The sequence below is a fragment of the Thunnus thynnus genome, chromosome 14 (genome assembly GCF_963924715.1).
Source record: "Thunnus thynnus chromosome 14, fThuThy2.1, whole genome shotgun sequence".
Taxonomy (NCBI): Eukaryota; Metazoa; Chordata; class Actinopteri; order Scombriformes; family Scombridae; genus Thunnus; species Thunnus thynnus.
Window position 1 is genome coordinate 19,288,788 of NC_089530.1, and position 21,198 is coordinate 19,309,985.

Consider the following 21,198-nt stretch of genomic DNA (forward strand, 5'->3'; position numbering starts at 1 on the left):
GGAAATGCTCTGCCACCTACTGTTTATTTATTATCCTATAGGCTACAGCAGATCTTCCTATATCATCCTTATGATGACATGCCACAAAATCATCTGTGGCCCCTTAGTGACCCCCGTTTGTTGTCCTTTGGTTAAACACATATCTATTTTTTAGAATATCCAGGATGTATTTTTTTACTCAGAGCCCATCTACAAAACAAGAAAGGACAGATGGACAAGGTAATGATACATGACCCACTTTAAGGCCCTCTAGATTTCAGCTAATGAAGTGATTTATGGTCTGGGGTCTTGGTGCTGTACTTTGTCCGGTTGGTAACTCATGCGTGCATGGAGCTGATAAAGATGTATTAAATGTTTCAGTTTCATTCGTCAGGGGTGCATTTGGGCGGTACTGGAGACAGCCTGATGGTGGCGCTGTGCAGACACGCGTGAGCAAGGTCACACGGTGTACCATTCTGCTATCTGCGCTGCTCACACGCTGCAGCTGCCGTCGTCTTCCCCTCCTCTGCTCCACACTGTCGCACAGCCATGGCGGACAGCGCAAGCGAGAGCGACACCGACGGAGCGGGGAGCAGCTCGGCCACCCCGATGTCGTCCTCCGCTTCAAATTCGGGGAAACCCAGCATAGTCATTTCACAGTTTCGTCTGGAGGAACTGACGAACCGCCTGGCCTCGCTACAACAAGAGAATAAAGTTCTTAAAATTGAGCTGGAGACGTTCAAACTCAAGTGCAAAGCCCTGCAGGAGGAGAATCGGGACCTCCGCAAAGCTAGCGTCACCATTGTGAGTAATGTTAGCTAACGAACTAGCTAGATGCTAGCCCCACGCCAATTATTATATTACATTTGTCAGTAATTTAGCTGTGGCCAGTGTTGTTTGTGTTGTGCTAAATAGTAAATGTTACCACATTTAATGCGTTACATGTATAGAATATTTGTAATGGAGCACAGCATCCTAATATTTTGCTAGCTGTACTAACATTAGCAAGGTGGCTAAATTAGCCAGGGAGCTAACGTTTGCTAGATGGCTGGGCAGCGATGGCCAGCTAGTAAGCTTTGTTTTGTTTTTGCGTTGCTAATCTTGGCTAACGTTAGCTCAGCGGCTAAGTTAAGAGGCGTTAAAGATGAGCTGTGCACCTCACGATGTAAGTTACCGGACTTGTGTCAGCTGACTACCCACTGCTGGACATTGTCACCACGTTATGTCCAACCAGGACACGATTACTGAGTGAAAATAAATACCCCGGCAGCAGCAGCATTGGCATAGACCAATGCGTCATATATCTTCGTGGTCGGTTAATCAGCCTCCGCTTCATAAAAATGTGTAACCGATCTGGATAGATGGGAAGTATGTAGGCCAAACTTAGCGAGCTAGCCTGATGCCAACCTCATATGTTAGTAAGTGAGCCACACTGATCATCCTCTGGGGATGTGAGAGGCTTATAACTAGATGTTGGGTTTCTTTTGTCCCCTCTCATTGTTCTTTAATAACGGACACATTCTCCCAGCTTGCAGAACAGTTTAGCTTTGAGGTCAGTGAAGAATGAGGATGGAGAATTTGAGACTGGTGCTGTATCATCACACTGTAATGGTAGCTGTTACAGCAGCAGTCCTAACACATTTCCTCAGTGCCCCCACGTTTCACTCTTCCCCTCACTGTTAGTAAGCCACCCATTACTGCAAAACCTCGAGTCATCAGGGAAAATTCTGCTTCGTCTTTGGCTGGCACACTTCACTGCAGCAGATTTCGGTTGATCGGAGTATGTGTGTTTACAGTACGCCCATATGCAAACACTGCTTGTTGTAGCAATGTAATTAAGATAAATGTGCAAATCCAACATACTGATGTGCCAGATCGATGATTCTGCTTCACTGGTGCTTTCCTGTTTTTCATTTGTCTCTCTCTTACAGCAAGCAAGAGCGGAGCAAGAGGAAGAATTTATCAGCAACACCTTGTTTAAGAAGATCCAGGCCCTCCAGAAGGAGAAGGAGACCTTGGCGGTCAACTATGAGAAGGAGGAGGAATTTCTCACCAATGAACTGTCAAGGAAACTCATGCATGTGAGTGATGGGAACAAGATGGGAAAATGCCAGTGCTTGTCTACTGGTTGAGGTTGATTATACCAGACTTATTATTTTGCACAATGGAGAATAGCCTCAAGCAGTCACCCTATGTGATTACCTATCATATTAATAGCAAATATCGCTGTGGCACAGCAATGTTTATTTAATGCTCACTTATGCAAAGTATTTGGTTGTAGTATTGTTCAAAGTGATCTCGCCGGTTGTGTGTCTCTGCACGCAACCTTACGTATGAGTGTTCAGCAGCTAGTGCATTATCATCAACTGTATTGGTAGTTGCCTGAAGCCTGGAAAGGCTCAAGATGACTTCACTGCGGCTTGTAGCTACTCTAAATGACTCTCAAATTACTCTCCTCCCGTCTGTCGGTTATTTGGTTCAGTCTGTTTTCCACATCTTATTTTTCCAACTGCAGAGCACACAGCATGCTCTCACACTTTCGATGGCTAGCTGTAGGCTGACTAATGATTTGTTGATGTGCAAAAAGAGGGAATCTGGAAGGGACACGTGCAAGTGCCTCAGCAGACCCTGCTTAAGGTCATACAGATGGACTTGTTTGGGATTTTGTTATCTTGCATTCTCACTTAACATGAAACAGGCCTGTATCTGCCTTTGCCTGTAGACAGCTTATAGTGTCTGTCTGTCTGTGTGTGTGTGTGTGTGTGTGTGTGTGTGTGTGTGTGTGTGTGTGCGCGCGCGCGCGTGTGTGTGTATCCAGGGGCATGCGTTATACTCCTGTGATGATAGAGAGAGAGAACTGCGGAAATGTGGTCATTTATTTTACTGGGTGTGCGAATGCTCCTGTGCAGAAACACTTTTTTTTTTTTAAACAATTTTGTCTGACTTGCATTCTCCCCGACATTACCTTTGATGATGGACGTTTCACCCCAGCACATTTTATGACCTACACAGTGTCAATTTGATGTACAATGTAATTTGCATTCCTCTTCCTGATATCTTTTTAAGTGCCAATATAGAGGTTTCTTTTAGAGAGGACACTGATAAAATGTCTCACACTGTTTTGGCTCAATTGTTATTACTAATGCATGAGAGAAGGATGGAAAAAAATGTTCACTAAGTTACTCATATATACACACATGCACTCAGAGCATGCGGTGCTTACAAACAGTTCGAAAGGACAGAAGGACCCAAGCAGGATAAAATATCTCTGCAAGGTGTTGTGAGGTTGAAAATGAACAGATACATGCTCACACACCACAGACTCAGAGTCATAGTTGCCACTCACCACACAGTACAATGGGGTGGAGGCCTGTTATACAATAGCTGTGATGGTAGTTGGAATGGCTGAAGGGAGGCGCATTATCTAAACAACTCCTCCAAATTGTCAGTGTGTTAATTAGAGGAAAAAATGGCTGCACTGGGTGTGGCAAAATTTGGTGACCCGTTCTTTTATCCAGAATACTTCAGAGAACTCCATATGAATGTAGTCATTGTAAGTTAAAACAAATGGTGTTGTTGTGAGGTGTTCTACCACTTTTTTAGCATAATGGAAATGGTTATTTTTCCCTCTCCAGTCTTTTCCTATAAATGAGTTTGCATCCCTTTCCCCATAATGAGTAATCGCTTATATAATCCATTAAACAGCCGTCCCATTTTGAATTGGTGCTGAGCCGCACCCTTTCTTTGTATTGGTTTACTGCCAAAGGTGGTTACTTTGGTTGCCAGATCATTATTTTACACTGTTTATTCCTCTGGGAAGTTTAAACCACAAATCCGATAGAATTGTAATATTGGCTTCCTGTTTTGTTTGACTATCAATGTGTAAGCTTAAACGTGATGATCTGACAACAGTGTGTTTGTTCACTGTGGTCATCAAATAGTTTTTATGTGACTCACCATGAGGCTCTTCTTGCGCTCTTACTCCTCTCCCTGCTCTCTCATCTCTCTTGTTTCATCCACCTCCTCTTCTTTCCCTCTGTCTCCGCATTATCCTCCTCTTTTTTTTATTATCCCAGCTCCAGCATGAGAAGGCAGAGTTGGAGCAGCACTTGGAGCAGGAGCAGGAGTTCCAGGTTAACAAGCTCATGAAAAAGATCAAGAAGATGGAGAATGAAACCATCTCAAAGCAGCTAACCCTCGAACAGGTATACTTATTGTGGTAGTGCAAGAAAGACTTCAGCATCCAGTGTGGAACAACTTATCCCTGAACTTGCATGTCCAGTTATTGTAGTAGAGTGACATGCCAAAGTTTAACTATCCTTAATTCTTCCCACTGAATGTTCACTGGAAAAAACATTTTTCGTCTGTGGCCGAGTCAAACATGTGTGCTGAAGCCACTCCATAATATTTCCATGCTCTAATGATGGGATTTGACAGTGAATATGCAGCCATGCATACATTCTTCCTGCTCATTTGTTAATGTATGTGTCAGAGTGATTCATTTGTAATGCTTCTGTGCATTTTGACTATACAGAGCTTAACATGTTTACCAAAATATGACTTCATTTCATCTAGGGCTGTGCAATATGACCAAAATCTCACACACACAAATACTTTGACATGATTCTTGCATAGGTGGTAAAAGAGGTTAGTAGTGTTTGAGTCTGTTGTGGGGACCAATCTGCGGCATAACTTGCAAATTATGGTTTTCTGGTCCGTGTTAGACTTTTCATACCTAAACTGCGTCCATGCGACAGAAGTAGCCCCTCTTTTAAAAAATGTTATGTTCTACTTTTCTTTTTTTTTTCCTGCTGTACTGAAATTGTACCAAACGGTGACCCCAAAGCCGAGGTACACACCGAACCATGATGTTTGTGTGCTGTTACACCCCTAGATGGAGCATAATATGAAACGATAGACGTTTTTCTATCATCACACAATATATATGTCGTCATATCGCACAGCCCTAATTTCAACAGAAAAAACACAAATGGGTAGCTTATTTTATATCAGCTGGCAATAAAGGAATCTTTATAGACTATCCTGCTTTGTTGTTCTGTCACTGTGGCTCACTCACAAACAGGCATAGGGACTGTAACTTGATGAAAGAGAAGCTTATCTGGACAGAGAGCTAGGGTTTGCTGTACAGTGTGTTTGTGTGCCGTCCTGTGAATGCATTTCAATATCAAGGTTTTTCTATCTCCTAATGTCAGTCTCTGTTTTTATTCTCCAGTTGAGGCGGGAGAAGATCGACCTTGAGAACACATTAGAGCAGGAACAAGAAGCCCTTGTCAACAGACTTTGGAAACGGATGGACAAACTGGAGGCTGAGAAAAGGTATGTAATGATCATATTATGTAATAACCATTGCGGTATCTAGACATGGTGGATATCTTACAATCTATGTATTGTAGGCCTGGATTTAAAGCTTGTTTAAGTCCGTATCCATACTTGAACATGTTTGAACGTGTTTGAACGGAAGAGACAAAGGCTCTCACTGTCAGTATGACCACTCAAATAATGTTATGTAATAGATAAGGTTGCAACTGATGAAATGTTTTATTTTTATTAGATTTTCATGTTTTGATTAATTGATCAATTAATCTATAAATCGTGAGAAATGAGCACAAATGCCCATCACAAGTTCCTAATGCCCAGGGTGTCAACTTTCAGTGTCTTTTTTGTCTGAGCAACGGTTAAAAAACACTCAACTGGATTCAGTTTCTAATTAAATGTTGCAGAGAGAAGTTGCAAATTCCCACACTGCAGAAGCTGTGATTAATTAATCAGATTGATGTCGATTCATTTTTCATGGATTGACTACTCAGTAAAGCGGCTTGTAGTTTCAGCACAGCTCATAAATATTAAACCCGCTTGGTTGGCGGTGACACGGACCATATGAAAATACTCTACTTACATTCCAAATATGTAATAATATAAATATTTCTCCCATAGATTTATTTAAATCTTGCACTGAAAGCTGTCCTGCAGTGGCCTGCTGTGACTTTCCAAAAAAGTTTTTACTTACATGAGGATAAATGCATTATTTTGACAGGACTGAGTTTAGTGTATCCCATATTTCAGTAATGAGTAGTGAAATGAATAATGAAAGTGACTCCGCTTCAGTGGTGATGCAGACTAGAATTACTAATAATCGAAAAATAGTATCTTTCTGATTTATATGAAACATTTCAGGGCAATGTTTTTAGATAAGTAAATTATATTAGGCTAGATAATTACCTCCTGATGGCCTGATAATATCTGTAATTTGTCAGTTATTTCAAATTGCAGCCATTTTCAATCTGAAGATGCGACAAATGAGAAAAGGGTGAAAAGGTTTTTCATTTTTCAAAAACTGAGTAAATAGTCTGTCTAGGCTTGTGTTAAAGTTGGGGATCTCTAATAGATTGATATTCTAAAAGTCATAAGGTGTTTTTGTCTGTCATTTCAGTTGATTAATTCTAATAACGCGTATTTTATATATTTTTCTAAACTAGAATCCTTCAGGAGAAGTTGGACCAGCCCGTGTCAGCCCCTCCCTCCCCAAGAGACGTTTCCATGGAGATAGACTCACCAGAGAACATGATGCGGCATATCCGCTTCCTGAAGAATGAGGTGGAGAGGCTTAAGAAAAGCCTGCGCACCACTGAGCTGCAGCGTAAGTGGCCTCTCAAACTGTCACATCATCCAAGGGGGTGTGCGCTCTGTGGTGGGCAGGTGCCCTCAAGTGGTGATGAAGGATGTGATTGGGTAAAACCGATCCTCAGTTAAGATATGAGGGGTAAATTCACCCTACACCCAGACTGGGCTTGTTTTACGTAGACTAGAAGGAACTGGATACTTTCTTGCCTTGTAATGACACAGTTTACAGCATCATTAAGCTCTTGTTTTTCATTGGTCATCTTATACCTAAGGGTATATGAAGAAGTGGGACAGCACAATAGTCAAGAACAAGCCTCTAAGAAAGTCTTATTATGTACGGTCAACAATCTTTTTCCCTCTAGAAAGAGGTGCCTATGATATCTGAGCTTTATCTTAAATTTGACGGAGTTGAGTCTTTGTAAGGTATTTACCCCCTAAACAAATTCTGTCTGTTCTGACTGACTTTGCATTTGATTTACATACATGCATCTCTCAGAACGGGGCAAAGACATGAGGATGGACGATTGCTGAGCTCGCATTTCTGTTGATGCAAAGAGTTATGACCTAAAACCAGAGACGCAGATAATAAAACATTTTGAGACCTTACCTGTGATTTGCTAAACAGCTCAACTGTTGCATTATATATATATATTACATGCACTAATACTGCAAGGAAATGCAGTTGCTGGCAGGTACCATTCTGAGAAGTGTCCTTGTTGGTGTATTTAAGGACACTTGTGATTGAAACATTATCTTGCTGATGCATTCAGCAGCGGTCCAACATCTGAGACTTGGAGCAATCTTTTTAATGCATAAAACAACCATATTCACATTATCTGCTCCATAACATGCCCATATGCTTCTGCTTTGTCTAACAGGTTATTTAAAAATGGCTAGTAAATCGAACATTATTCGGAAGGTGACTCTCAAATCCTAGGATATTGGGTTATTTTGAAAACTAATGCACCAGAAAATAAAGACTTTGATACCTTTTGAAATAGCCAGACTAACTGTTTTCCCATTTCCAGTCTTTGTGCTTAGCTGAAGTAACCACCTGCTGGCCGTAATCTTATATTTAGCAACTAGGCATATTTCCCAAAACGTTTAACTATTCCTTTAAAGAAAACATCAGGGAAAGTCCACTGACCAGTTAAACAAAAGTGCAAATTAATAATATAGTAAACATTTTATTACTTGTGGATCCCAATGACATGGAACTATCTTCTCTTAGTATCTCTCCTCAATAACATGCTTTAATATTTGGATTGTCTCCCCAAAACATGATGCATATGGAGAGAACACAGACTGGGAGGGCTTGTGGTACTGGGAGCTGAAATCCAAATGAGTCCAGTGCATCATAATCTATGTTTGCAGGCACATTGAAAACAGAGCTTTTCATGTTTTATGGGTTCCACTGAAGAACAAAGTCAGGGCGTGGACATCATAAAACAAACATCTCACAGTGCAGAATTCTGGTGAAGATAATAACACTTGTTTGTTGTTCAGTCGGGTTTTGTTTTATCTTGAGGGAACATGAAGAAATTAATTAATTAATGGAAGTCTAAACACATGCCTGAAAGCCTGACTCACCATTATTCTGCCTATGCCTTGTTTTGGCCTCTAGAGGGAGTAGCTAGTCCAACCTTTATCACATAGTTTGAGATGCTGAATGAAGTAGCAGAAGTGTAGTGCCACTAAAAGAAACCCTCCATAGCCCCTTTCACACATGCACTGTGACCATTAAGTTATCGCGACATTACCTGGAGGAACTGTATGTGAGAATGCAATTGTCTGAATCAGTTGGAGCGGACATTGAACGGACTTTACCCCGCCAACCCCCTAGTACAAAATTCGTGTAATGCCCAATTGAGCCCGTGTGTGAATACAGCAGGTTATTTTCCAGAGAATTCATGGCGAGCAAGTGGGCGTGTTGATGACGTTTCTATCACGCGGCTGGCACTGGATAAACGCAGAAGGCCAGCTAAGCTGCATTGTTTTGACTGGCCCTGAGCGCTCCGCTGTGAAAGCTAGCACTAATGGGAGAGAGGACATACTGCAATTTCTTGTAAAATAAAAACCGTTTTATTTCTGGTGAAAAGCTTAAAAATGCTGACTTGCAACCGCAGCGTACTTTTTGCGTCACGTCCTGCCCTGCACGCTCTACCCATGTGCCACCTCTCACCTAAATCAGAAAGAGTATTTCCATTAGGCGAGCAAGCGTCTGACACAGACAATCTCCTTTTGTGTGCTACATGTGTGAAAGGCAACTCCAGACAATGTCTGGACCTAATTCTCTGGACATTGTCTGGAGTTCATATGAGAAAGCGGCTCATGACATTGCTTGACTTATTTTAATCCATTGAGTTACTAGAGATTGGCATTGACCCACTCCGGTTCTTTTTTGAAACAGAACTAACATTGTACTGCACAAACAAACAAACAGGGTTGCTCTTGGAGGTCTTTGGAGGAGATTATTTTCAGCTCTTGGATAAAGCTCTTTATTTTTGTTGTGGAGTTTTTACAAGTGCAACGATACTGCATATTAATACAGTCATTGTTCATGTTGACATACAGTGGTCAGGATGTGAGCTTGACAAAAGACCTGCAACAATTAGTCAATTACTTGTTGATTGACATAAATTTAATCTTCAGCTATTGTGATAATGGATTGATTGTTTACTCATTTCAAGCAAAAATGGCAACAGCTTTTCTTGGTCTGACATTATAGTAGATTGAAAATTTTGGGGTTTTGGACTGTTGGTCAGACAAAACAAGAGATTTAATGATGTCACCTTATGCTCTAGCAAATTATGATGGCCTTTTTTCATCATTTTTTCCTGATGATTTATAGACCAAACAATTAATCAAGAAAATATTCCGCAGACTGATCGACAATGTTGGTAACAGCCCAGCTGGACAAATCTCAACTGATGTCATTCCTTCTGTTGTGTCCCCTCCCAGACACAGAGAAGCGTGCCCAGTACATAGAGGAGGAGCGACACATGAGGGAGGAGAACATCCGGCTGCAGAGAAAGCTTCAGAGAGAAATGGAGCGCAGGGAGGCCCTATGCAGACAGCTGTCGGAGAGTGAATCCAGTCTGGAGATGGACGACGAGAGGTAAAGGATGGGACACACGATAGGACCGATTGGTTGCAAAATCACGTCACATGCATCAGCAGATACACGGCTGACATCGCTGATTGGATGAAGGGGGCTTGAACCTGTGAGAATGAAAAGATGAAGGAACAAAAGAGGGAGGGATACAAAAAGCAGGCATGTGTGCCACCTCAGCACACAGCAGTTGCTCTCCCTGTTGCCAGTCATTGTTAGTGATGTATTAGGCTTTTTTTAGTGATTAGCAAAGTAACAACATGGTGTCTATTAAGCAAGGCTGCCGTCAGACACACAACCCACCCAGCTTTAAACAGCTCCACACTGCCTCAGTATTTTTTTCTTTTCCTATAATAAAAAATAAATGTTTTAAATGTTTAATACATGCGGTTCCAATTCAGGCCTATGCTGTCATGATTGCTTCAGAAACCAGTGTTTACACTGGCAAACATTAAAATAATTAGTAGTAGCTCAGTTTTATTTTGCCAGATCTGTGTTGTCCTGCTGTAACTGAAAAGGAGCCAAATCAAGACCATTTAGCCAAAAACTGCCTTCTTTCTTTGAGCAAACGGTTTATTTTAACTCCTATTTCAGATCCCCTTTACTACTAGCAGTCATCACCCCGATAGCTCAGACAGCCAAGTGGTACCAAGATGGCCCCAATGCCATGCTGAAATCCAGACAGGACTTTTATGTGTGTCATAAAACACTGAAACAATACTCCATCTCCCTTAGTATTAGATCATCTAGTATAGTTAATACTGTAAACATCTCATTATCTTTTTATATTTCCTCCTGCACTGAAATTAATGCCTGTCATGTCAGTGTCCTTGTTATTTAATTTAGTTATTAGGCTTTTATGTCTATGCTCCTGTTTTCTGATACACTTTTGTAGCCTTTTAAAAGATGCCATATAATAACTGGATAAAAAAAAAAATTTGGGTCAGTTTTTTTTGTTTTCCTGGACCAGCCCTATAACCGCAGTTATCTGTGAGTGAGTGATGAAGTGTCACCATTGGTTGGGCTGAGTGTTTCCGCTGTTAACTGCAGCGAAGTTGGCTGAACTCCTGTTTAAACAAACGCGTACCAGCGTCTCTACTGTCCAGTGTGATGCCCAAATGAGTCTTGCAGGTTAAACATGTGACTCATGTAGGCTGTTATATCAGTTTAGTGTGGGACTGCCGCTCTGCAGGTGCACTTTATTTGACTGTAACTGCTGTAACCGGGCAGAGATAAGCCTCTTGAATTTACACCCATAATGCTGTCAAAAGTTTTAATTAACAGTTTCAACCGCCGCCTCTGTGATCATCGACTGGGAAAGAAAGGCGCATGCACCCCAAATAACAGTCACACTGACAAAACACTCAACGCAGCGTGAAAAACGAGACATCTGCAGAGTGAAACAGATGAGAGAGCAGGGAGAGTTAACAGATAGGTCATTAGAATAGTTATAATTACAATTAAAATAAGTTCTCTTTCAAATCAAACATCCCAAAATATGAGTGGAAAATATTGTTCTTGTAACTGCGTTTATAACCTTTTTTTTTTTTTTTTTTTTTGACTCAAATGTGGCAAATCTAACTGGGACCACTACAGAAAACTGCAGATGAACATTTAATATCCAGGAATTTACATTATAGACACTACCACTGACTATCCCTGTAACAAACTGGCCACAATTTCACACATTTCACACACAGTCTAGCCATATACCAGGTTTTGACCTGGTCTTGTTTTTTTTAAAATCTTTTTTTAATCCTTTGTTGGACAGTGAGCAGCGAAGAGCCAGACAGGAAACAAGGGGAGAGAGAGATGGGTATGAAATGCAACAAAGATCCCTGGCCGGAATCAAACCAGGGACGTTGTGGTTATGTGGCATGCGCAGTAACCATTCAGCTAATGGGGCGCTCCACCATTCACATTTAAACCAGTATTTGGATTTCAGGACCAGTACCCAACAGTACCATTTTTCTGGCACTTTACTCTGTAATAACAAATGTGTAATATCAGTTGTAAAAAAAAGTCCAAACTTCTCAATTTCAACACTTTTATTTATTTACAAAATTTTATAAAATTGCTCCTTACCTCCCTCTCCCCTCCCAAACCTGTCCGTACAACCTCCAGCCCGTCACAGTCACCAGTGCACAGTGTGAGAACGCTGTTGTGTGTGTGTGTGTCTTGGAGGAAGCACATGTGATATCCTTCCCAAGATCTAGGAGTTATAGCAGTGAGGTTAGTCACTAGTGGGGTTGGGAAAACTCAACCGTTGTCGGCTCGCCATTGCCCTGACTGTGTCGGACTTGAACAAGCTGTAGGTTTAGTGCAGGGTTAACATAGTCTCGCTGTCTCTCTTTCTTTCTAACATATAGAGCCTACTGTCTCACCCACATGTGCACTTGCAAGAAGCGGTGATCTCGGAGGGATTTTTCATTCTGAAAGGCTCATAAGGAATCTTATAAATACTTATTTGAATTCACAACACAGCCCGCTCTCAAGTTGGTTGTGTTGAAATTTGGCACTGATTGATATAATATGAATAAGTTCTCCTTAGTTCCAATGTGATTCGGTCGGTTCGGTCCCCAACCCTATTAAGGGAGTAGCAGGTCCCCAGAGGGACAGAATTCAGTTAAGTTGCAAATTTTCATGGTTGACTTATATGCCAGTTAGACTAAATGGAGCACTTTTTAAACACAAACTTTTAAGTATGGTAAAACAGATTTTCACCCTGCACCGGAAAGGGCCTCTCATTAACCATCCTTATTCATGTTGTACATTAAACTCTTTTTCTCTACTTAAACTTTCTGTGTTTTACTGGATTTTCATTAACCGGTCGTCTCATCCCCTCAGGTACTTCAACGAGATGTCTGCACAGGGCTTGCGAGCAAGGACCGTGTCCAGCCCCATCCCCTACACCCCCTCTCCCAGCTCCAGCCGACCCATATCACCTGGTAGGTGCATTTAAGGTGGCCACTGTCCATGTAATATAGAGGTCAACGAGGTATGCTCTGTCAAGGATAATTGGCCTCACAACAATAAAAAGCACCTTTAATATCAGTTAATATCACTGGTGCCAGAAAACGAGCTTTATCTTTGTTACAAAGCTCACCATTGAAATCCAATTTATCTAGTGTCAAATCTGGAACAAGCATTCATTAACAATGTTAAGTCTCCAAAAGGTCAGTGGAGCCATAAAGAAATCACAGTGGAAAAATAAACGTTTGTCCTCACTGTCCAATCAAATCCACTTCTTGCTCTCTTCCATAATACACCTGGCAGCATCAAAAAACCTTATGTCTGCAAATCAGGAGGATCATAAAAAGTCATCATGCTTGCATAACAAATTCATTTTTAGGATTACAGAGTTTATGAAAGATGATGTGTGTGTGTGTGTGTGGAGTCAACTGATGAACTGCTATACACAAAACTAGAAAAACAAAGTTGCACTTTTTTAAGTTTATCACATCTGTAAGAATTTCAAAATTGTAATAAATGATCTAAAATTGATTGATGAATGACTGAGTGTAAAAAAAGTGTAGGAAAAGAAACAAAATTACACAAACATGTCAGGTTAGTAACTGCAAATAGAGGAATTCATAATAAATCCCTAACCTCCCACTATTTTCTCTCTGCCAAATGCCGTGCACTGTGCAGGGGGAAATGTTGCCTTTTAAAGTCTGCTTAATCATGTTTGGTATTATTCAGCAAGTTATCAGATTACAGGCTGAAGGTTTGCTCAGTGATAAAAACAGACCTCAGGTGCCAGTAGGGCTGCTCCATTATGGCAAAAATCATAATCACCATTATCTTGGTCAATATTGAGATCACGATTATTTAACGATTACTCACTGACTTTGCAAACATCATGCATAAATTTAGCTTTTTTTTAAATTGTCTTTTCAACAGCGGATTTCCTTGAACTTAAAATATAATTCAACTGAAAAACAAATAAGAAAGTAAATCTAAAAAACATAAATAAAATAGATTATATATTTTTAAAAATAAATAATATAAAAATACGAAATAAAAATAAATACGATCAAAATGATTGAGATCATGTTATTGTAGTGATTGTTTAGATGCATGTTGTGCGCAGTGATTAATACTAAAATGATTATTCATCATGTTACTTTGAGAAACAAGAGGTTAGACAGAAATCATTGACTTGTATTATCCTGCAGTGTGTTTACATGCGCTCGAGTAACCTGGTTTCCACAGGTAGATTTTACTCCCTGAAGAACACCGATTTCTCTGCCATGTATACATGTAACCAGGTTTCTAATCAGCTTTTTACAAGTAAGCATGTGCACAATAACAGACTGCAGACAGAGAAAGCACGGTGCCGAGCGGCTGGATGAAAGGAGAGACGGTTACATGGAGCGAAGAATCCTTGGATCTAAAATAAAAGCATCCAAAGTCTGACTGAAACTAAAACAAAGTAGCCTGTAGATGTCTAAATAAGTCAGTTTCCACTGCTGAACATTTGATAGTTTGTTAAATTTAGACACATTGGCGCTGTGAGGAAGAACTCCGCTCTGCCTCACTTGTCTGTCTCTCACTGCGCTGTCTGGCTGCTCCGACACACAATGCTCTGGATTTGTAATACTAGACAGAACGAGGAAACAGAATGCAGCACAATAATCGTTTTATCTCAATAATCTTGTTTTCATAATCGTTGAAAGCCAAAATCGTAATTGAAAATAAATCGAGCAGCCCGAGGTGTCCGAGCACTGCTGTTTTTCTGTTCTGTCAGAAAGGTTATGAGTCGCATTCACCTGTAATAGTGCAACTGGTGTTAAGTAGAGCGATAAACGACACCCAGAGCCGAAGTCAAGAGTTAAATAATGACTTGTACAAAAGTACAGATGTGAAACTTTCTTTTCCTGTTTGTCTTCCTGTCTCTGTCACAGGTCTCTCATATGGCAGCCACACAGTTGGCTTCACCCCTCCAGCGACGCTGTCTAGAGCTGCCATCTCCCACTACAACACCCCCGCCCTGCACGTCCACGGAAGTTCCTCTCACGCTGTAGCGGTAAGTAACATCCACCCACACATCCATAACCAAACATCTGGCAAGCCGTGTTTTCAGGATATGGCATTTTCCATTTTTACTCAGATTAGTCGTAGTTGTCTGGAGTTTGCAAAGCGGGTCTCAACTTTTTTTTTTTTTTTTTTTTGCAAAAGGTTTGAGGATACAATAAAAATTTTGTTGCTCCAATTAAAATGTAAAAATACTGGTTCACATTTAAAATGGTTGTATTGCAAAATTGCTACATTTTTAAGCTGTGGGTGAAAAGCAAGATGCTTTCCAAGTAAATAGAAATAAATAATAAACAAATCACATAATGAAAAGTTTCAATTGTGAGCTCAGGCACATAAAGGAGAGAATCTTTTTTTTTGTACATACACATGTTATAGAGTGAGATTTTCCTCTATTAATAATATTATAGTTGGTAAAAAGGCCTCAGACAGTTTTGACTTTTAACAATAAATGAGAACACCTTTCCTTTCATTGATATATTTATAAATCAGTCTTTTAGTTGTAATCTCAAGGCCACTGTTGTTGCCAAAGCCCCATTTTGACCAAAAGTTCCAGGTACTTTGGAACCAGAGGAACTAATCTCAGGAACCAAACTTGGAACTTAAAGTCCCTGTGGTGTAGTCCTGTTTGCATTTCCACCACAACTGAGGAACCAGGGAGACCATACAAATTAGACCCATGAGAACTGTAAAAATTACGGCGGCATTTGAAACAAAGCATTCACACATCAGGAAAAAACAACACAGGTTTGTCCTGTTGTTGTTGTTTTTATTTACTGTTACATGAGTAGGATGTGATGAATGATTCAATGAAGAGGAGAAATGCAGAGGAGGAAAATGAAACAAACTATGAGCATCTGTCTCCACAGTAAATCATCTGTTGAGTGTTTGATGTTTATTTATTTATGCTTTTGAACACAACCACCATGAAACAATCAGAAAATAACCTTTTATTTCTCTCATTCACTACTGCCACTCTCTCTTCATTCACTCTCTAGCTCGCTCAACCACTGCCGCGCTGACTCTCTGTCGCTCGTGCTCTCTCTCTTTTTCTTTTGTTCTTTTTTAAAAGAGACAGGAAGCTGACAACAAAGCCTAACTTTATTTTTAACATTAACAAACGAAGAGAAATGTCCTCCAATCTTCCTCAACTGCTCCCAAATCAATACTAGAGCACTTCTTGTCTCATGAATGAAGTAGTAGACAAGTTGAAGCAGCTGTGTTTGTTTGACCAGTCAACGATGGTCATCCCTGCAAACCCTGCCCCCAAAGTTCCTATACTTTGGTAAAGTACTACCCCCCCATCCCCCACCCAGCAGGGACCCCCCTCTGGTGGAAATGTAGGTAGAGGAACTGAGTTCCTTAAAAGGTTCTTAGTTCCTGGACAAAGTTCCTGCAGTCAAAACGCAGCTTTACAGTACAATCGGTCAGTATTGGGACACTTTTATTTCTCTACTCCAGCATAATTATGTTATGAGGTTATGAGGTTAACTACAGTCTTTCAGGTAGACTGTCTTTACATCCACATCTGATGAACCCTGTGGATAATGTAGTTGGTTTATATCTATTATTTAATATTTATCAACAGGAGTAAAAAGGGCTAAAAGTCTACATGGTAGTGAACATTCACAAACCTTAATCCTGCCAAAGAGGAGGCTTGATCTTCATGCAGATATTGTTGTTAGATCACATAAAATAGCGCACTCATACCATTGATAAAAGGAGAACGTATCTAGCTGTATAAATGTCCCAAGGTCTAGTCAGCTGTGCGTTTATCTTTTCCGTGATAACTGAATGAACACATTTTATTTATGGCACTATTAATCACTTTATTATTTTATAGCAGGGTCATTGCCCCATTAAAACCGCTCTCCTATCAAATGATTGTGTTTGTAGTTTTAGTTTTGACACCTACATTAACAGTCTGTCAAATAAGGTTATATCAGACAGCAGGACTGCTTTGTAAACAGCCTGACTGCTCTGTTTTACGTTTACTATTAAGGGGGAAAGTGCGATTGTGTGCACTTGTTTTAACATACATAATACCTTATAGTTTGGAAAAAAGAGCACTAAAGGTTCCTTGTTATGTCAGAGGGTCATCTGTTGGTTTTAAAACAGTTTGACAATGTGATTTTAAAAAGAGAGTGTAGAAGAAGAATTTTCTTTGACCCAGCTCATCTGTACCTGCTCATTACTCCACAGAGTTATGTAATGTCTCCTTCTGTCTCCCACTCTCATTCTCCTGGGAACTCTACCAGTTTTGTGCTATTCAGGTCACTGTGACCAAGATCTTGACCACAACTGTGAGACAACTTTGACTAATCCCTTAACCTTTTGTAATGATTTTGTTTCCTACAAGTTCAACTCTATTTATTTTTGTGTTTTTCACAAATTACCTTTCACTCTTTTTTTATTTTCTCATTCAAACCTTTACATGTTATAACATTCATAACAATGTTTTAATTAGTGTATAATCACCTGAAAATAAGAATTGTTTTGTTTTTGTTAACTTAAACATAAGGAGCGGGTCCCCTTCCATGGAGCCTGCCATGTTTCTACAGTAGCCCAGAACGGACAAACCAAACACTGGGTCTAGAGAGGGCCTTTTGCATTTTTTGCAAGTTTCGCAGCCACCTTAGGTTCTCCTACATGTTTGGAAGGGGAGGCGGGGGGCAAGGGGTTATCCAGTGTTTGCAATGTACAACCTCACCACTAGATGCCACTAAATCCTACACATTGGTCCTTTAACAAAATGAGTAAAGTAAAGCAGAATAACGTGGCATATTGGCTAGTCAGTTAAATTCTCAGAATATGATACTTTATAGGCCTAAATAATCCTGGTTAGCCAGCCCCTTTTTATAAATGCCACCTGGTTTGAGGAACTGTCTCAAAATGTGGGCAAGTTTTAGAAAGTAGGTTTAGGGAAACACCAGTGTTTACTGAACACTTCAGTGTGATTGGCATCCTTGTTGTTGCTTTACAGTGGTAAGTGTTGAAACTTTTGACCAAACTCCATGGCAGTAGCAGAATTCATAAGATTATTGTTCAAGACATAAAGCCATATTTATGTACAGACAGTTTAAATTATTGAATAACTTAACAATGACAACAACAACAACGACAACAATAATAATGATAGTGCTTAAATTCCTTTCAATGCAGTTTATTCCTTCCATACTTAAACCTTTCCCTCCACTGTTTCATGCCATTATGGACCCGTGTCTTTCTAGTTTTCACCCTCTCTTGCTCTCACTCATTTTCCCTTGTTGCATGTGGATTGTACAGACCACATCTTTCCATCATCACTCAGCCCACCCAGGAGTAAAACTGGGAAAGAAGTCTGTCTGCGAGATCAGAACCTCAGACAGATTACATTTTTCTCTAAACTGCTTTTTTCTTTTCTCATTCCTTTCTTTTGAGTGGGATTGTAGTTGTCAGGTCATGACCAACAGCTAAGGGGAGGAAAACTCTGAGACAAGTAACCACAGCCCTTCACAATCTTATTTTCCTTCAGTAGTTTGTAATACTGGATACATTGTCCACAGTTACCTCTCTTTTTTATGTTCTGTATCTACCTAAAATAAAAGAAAGAATTGAAAAAAAAGATATATGACAATATCCTCATGTGACATTGGTTGGACCAACTTTCTCCAAAGACCTCAGTTTGCTGCAAACTCCATTTTCTAGGAAATGTTTAGAATTGACCCATCCAGTTTCTCACTGTAAGATAAGGAATATTCATTCATGCATTTTCTCTCTTTCTCACTATTTCTCTCTCAAACAGAGGCCCTCCCCAAGAAGAAGCACCAGCCCTGACAAATTCAAACGTCCGACACCCCCACCCTCCCCCAACACGCACTCAGGGGCCCAGCAGCCTCAGCCTCCGCTGCCCCCACCAGCCCAGCCCATGGTTCAGTCCATGTCCTCCCCGGCAGCTATGTCGCAGCACGCAGCACAGCAGCCTCCCTCCCAGCCTTAACGCCACACACAGTCTCTGTCTTTGCGCGTGAGCGCGCCCACTGAATGCCACGACGCTACCGCAACAGCAGCTTCCATCATTAACAGCTCTGGAAGTCAAGTTTCTTACTCTTTACCAACTCCACAAAAGAAGCAGCTTCAAAAGTTTTCGAGGGGAGAGAAACGACGGCAGCGCACCCTCAGTGAAGCTAGTCGCCTGCCAAATCCACGCGTGGCGTTACTTAACTACTCTTAAAAGGAATGGATGGACTGAAAAATAATCGCTTCTGGGATTTGTAGGCCAATTATCTGTTCCACATTCTGTCTTGTACATGTTATGTTTTTTTTTTTTCTTTGCTTGGGACTTTAGCTGGTTGGAATTGTTGTTGTGGCGCTTCTAAGATAGCACAAACAGCACATACTGTATGTGTCATGGTGGTGTTTTCTGATAGGTTGGATGTTTGGATCAATTGATGGATGTATGGCTAGAGAAATGGATGAATTGATAAATGGATGTGGTCGATTCTTTTCATGCCTATAATATGACACTCGATTGCAGTAATGTCTCCACTCCAGCTCACCCCACTCCCTTTGTCTCTGAGGCAGTGTAAACTATTCACCCTGACCCCAAGTTTAACACGGCATTGATTAGGTCAACGAGAGGTGTCATAGAAGACTGCTAGGATTATCCATTATAGGGCATTGATCAAACGGAGCTCTCGCCACAGTTATTTTTGTTCCTGAAAACATTCAAGGCTCTGCTGCTCTACGGTTAAAATGAAATGAAAAAAAAAAAGGATGGACACTGGTACATAAACCACAGATAAATGTCGCCTTTTGAGGTGTTTAAAATGTAGTCTGAGGTGTTACAACTTAGTCATGTACTCAGTCTCTTCTCTGCTCTTCTCTCTCTCTCTGGTGTATTTCTGAAAGCTTCTATCATCCTTATGGATATTCCTCATCAGAAAAAGAAAAAAAAAACATAATGCTCTTTACACTAAATATACATACTGCTAAAACATTCTAAATGAATGGTACTGTTGAACTAAATTTCTATGTATGATTAAAGCTCTTGAGATGACAACTTATGTTTTTAATTGTCAGTTTTATGTAATGTGAGAACTATGAGAAACAGTTTAATATTGACATGAGAACTGTTGCCTATAACAGTCAGTATCTTTAATGAGACAGGAGACTGTAATTCGATGCACATGCTGAATTTAACAGATTCTAACAGGTGTACAGGTTTACAACTAGATTGATCTTTTTGTGCATTTAGCTTCACTTGAATTTTCTGTGTTGAAATCATGACATCACGTCAAACCTCTTCAGTAGTTGATGGAAAATGTTTGTGCCTTTTTAAATAAATCCGTACCATCAAAGCTCACAACCTATCTGAGAAGGCAGAAAGAAATTTTAACATTTCTCATTAGATGTAAGTTTAGTGATGTGGGGCCTTGAATGTCTGTATAAAACTTGATAGCAATTCATCCAATATTTATGGATATATGATATATTTCAGTATGGATCAAAGTGGTGGACTGACCAAATGCTGGCTTGACTGAAAATATTACATTAAAATGGATGCATTGCCATGAAATTTTCTACAGTTATTCTCCAGAGGCTGAGTCCTACAGACTTTGGTGATCCCCCAGTTTTTCCTCAAGTGCCACCATCAGGTTGACTTTGTGGTTCTAATGTTAAAGTTTTCACTTATTCAGTGAAATATCTTAGCATCTACTACCTGGATTGGCTCAAACTTTGGTACAGATGTTCATGTTGTGCAGACGATGTATCATAATGAGTATTAATGACTACGGTGGTGCCGTCAACAGGTTGACATTTTTGTTTTTTATTTAAGAATCTCAGCAACTACTCGATGGATTGCTGTGAAATGTGGTACAGACATCCATGGTCCCCAGAATTTTTGAGTTGTAATAAATTGGATTCCCTGACCTTTCATCAAGAGCATCATCAGGTCAAAATTTCAGTTGACTTTGGTTTATGACCAAATACTTAAAAAAAACTAATGACATTCATATCAGTTTCAGCTGTACTTTGTGTTTTAGCAAATGTCAAACATGCCTGCTAAACATCAGCATCTTAGTGTTTACATTGTGAGCATGTTAGCATGTCAGTCTGTCTTCTTAACAGATCTTGAGCAGTGAGTGACTGGCTGGGCTCAAAGCTGCAGTCAGAGTTTGGGACTGACAACCAATTGGCACTTTCCATTGTTCTGGAGTTTTTGTTTACGAAAGCCAGACAAAAACTATCCATAATCAAACTATTTAAATGAATGATTTTCTTCAAGAGCAACAAAAAAAACTACACAAGGCAGTGCAAATTCCAGCATCTCAGGTGGAAAAGACAACATCGAATAAATAGTTTGGATAGAAACTGGTAACTCCTGTTTGGAAGTAAGTAAACGCTTCTCATTTTTTTTAACTTTTGAAGTAAGTAAACACTTCCCT

General features: G+C 40.2%; 1 protein-coding gene across 1 annotated transcript; it reads left to right on the top strand.

Moving 5' to 3' along the window:
• The first annotated feature begins 470 nt into the window (after positions 1-470).
• On the top strand, positions 471-19,815 carry LOC137197192 (coiled-coil domain-containing protein 6-like). The gene is made up of 9 exons (XM_067610425.1): positions 471-783; positions 1,911-2,060; positions 4,056-4,184; positions 5,213-5,316; positions 6,477-6,637; positions 9,583-9,739; positions 12,581-12,681; positions 14,641-14,762; positions 18,555-19,815. Exons 1-9 carry the CDS (start codon positions 529-531, stop codon positions 18,747-18,749), a joined length of 1,374 nt encoding a protein of 457 aa, XP_067466526.1. The 5' UTR covers positions 471-528; the 3' UTR covers positions 18,750-19,815.
• Positions 19,816-21,198: the final 1,383 nt, after the last annotated feature.

Coding starts and splice junctions, on each gene's coding strand:
- LOC137197192 (XM_067610425.1), top strand. CDS start 529: ATGGCGGACAGCGCAAGCGAGAGCGACACCGACGGAGCGGGGAGCAGC. Junction 784..1,910: donor GCAAAGCTAGCGTCACCATT/GTGAGTAATGTT, acceptor TCTCTCTTACAG/CAAGCAAGAGCGGAGCAAGA. Junction 14,763..18,554: donor GTTCCTCTCACGCTGTAGCG/GTAAGTAACATC, acceptor TCTCTCAAACAG/AGGCCCTCCCCAAGAAGAAG.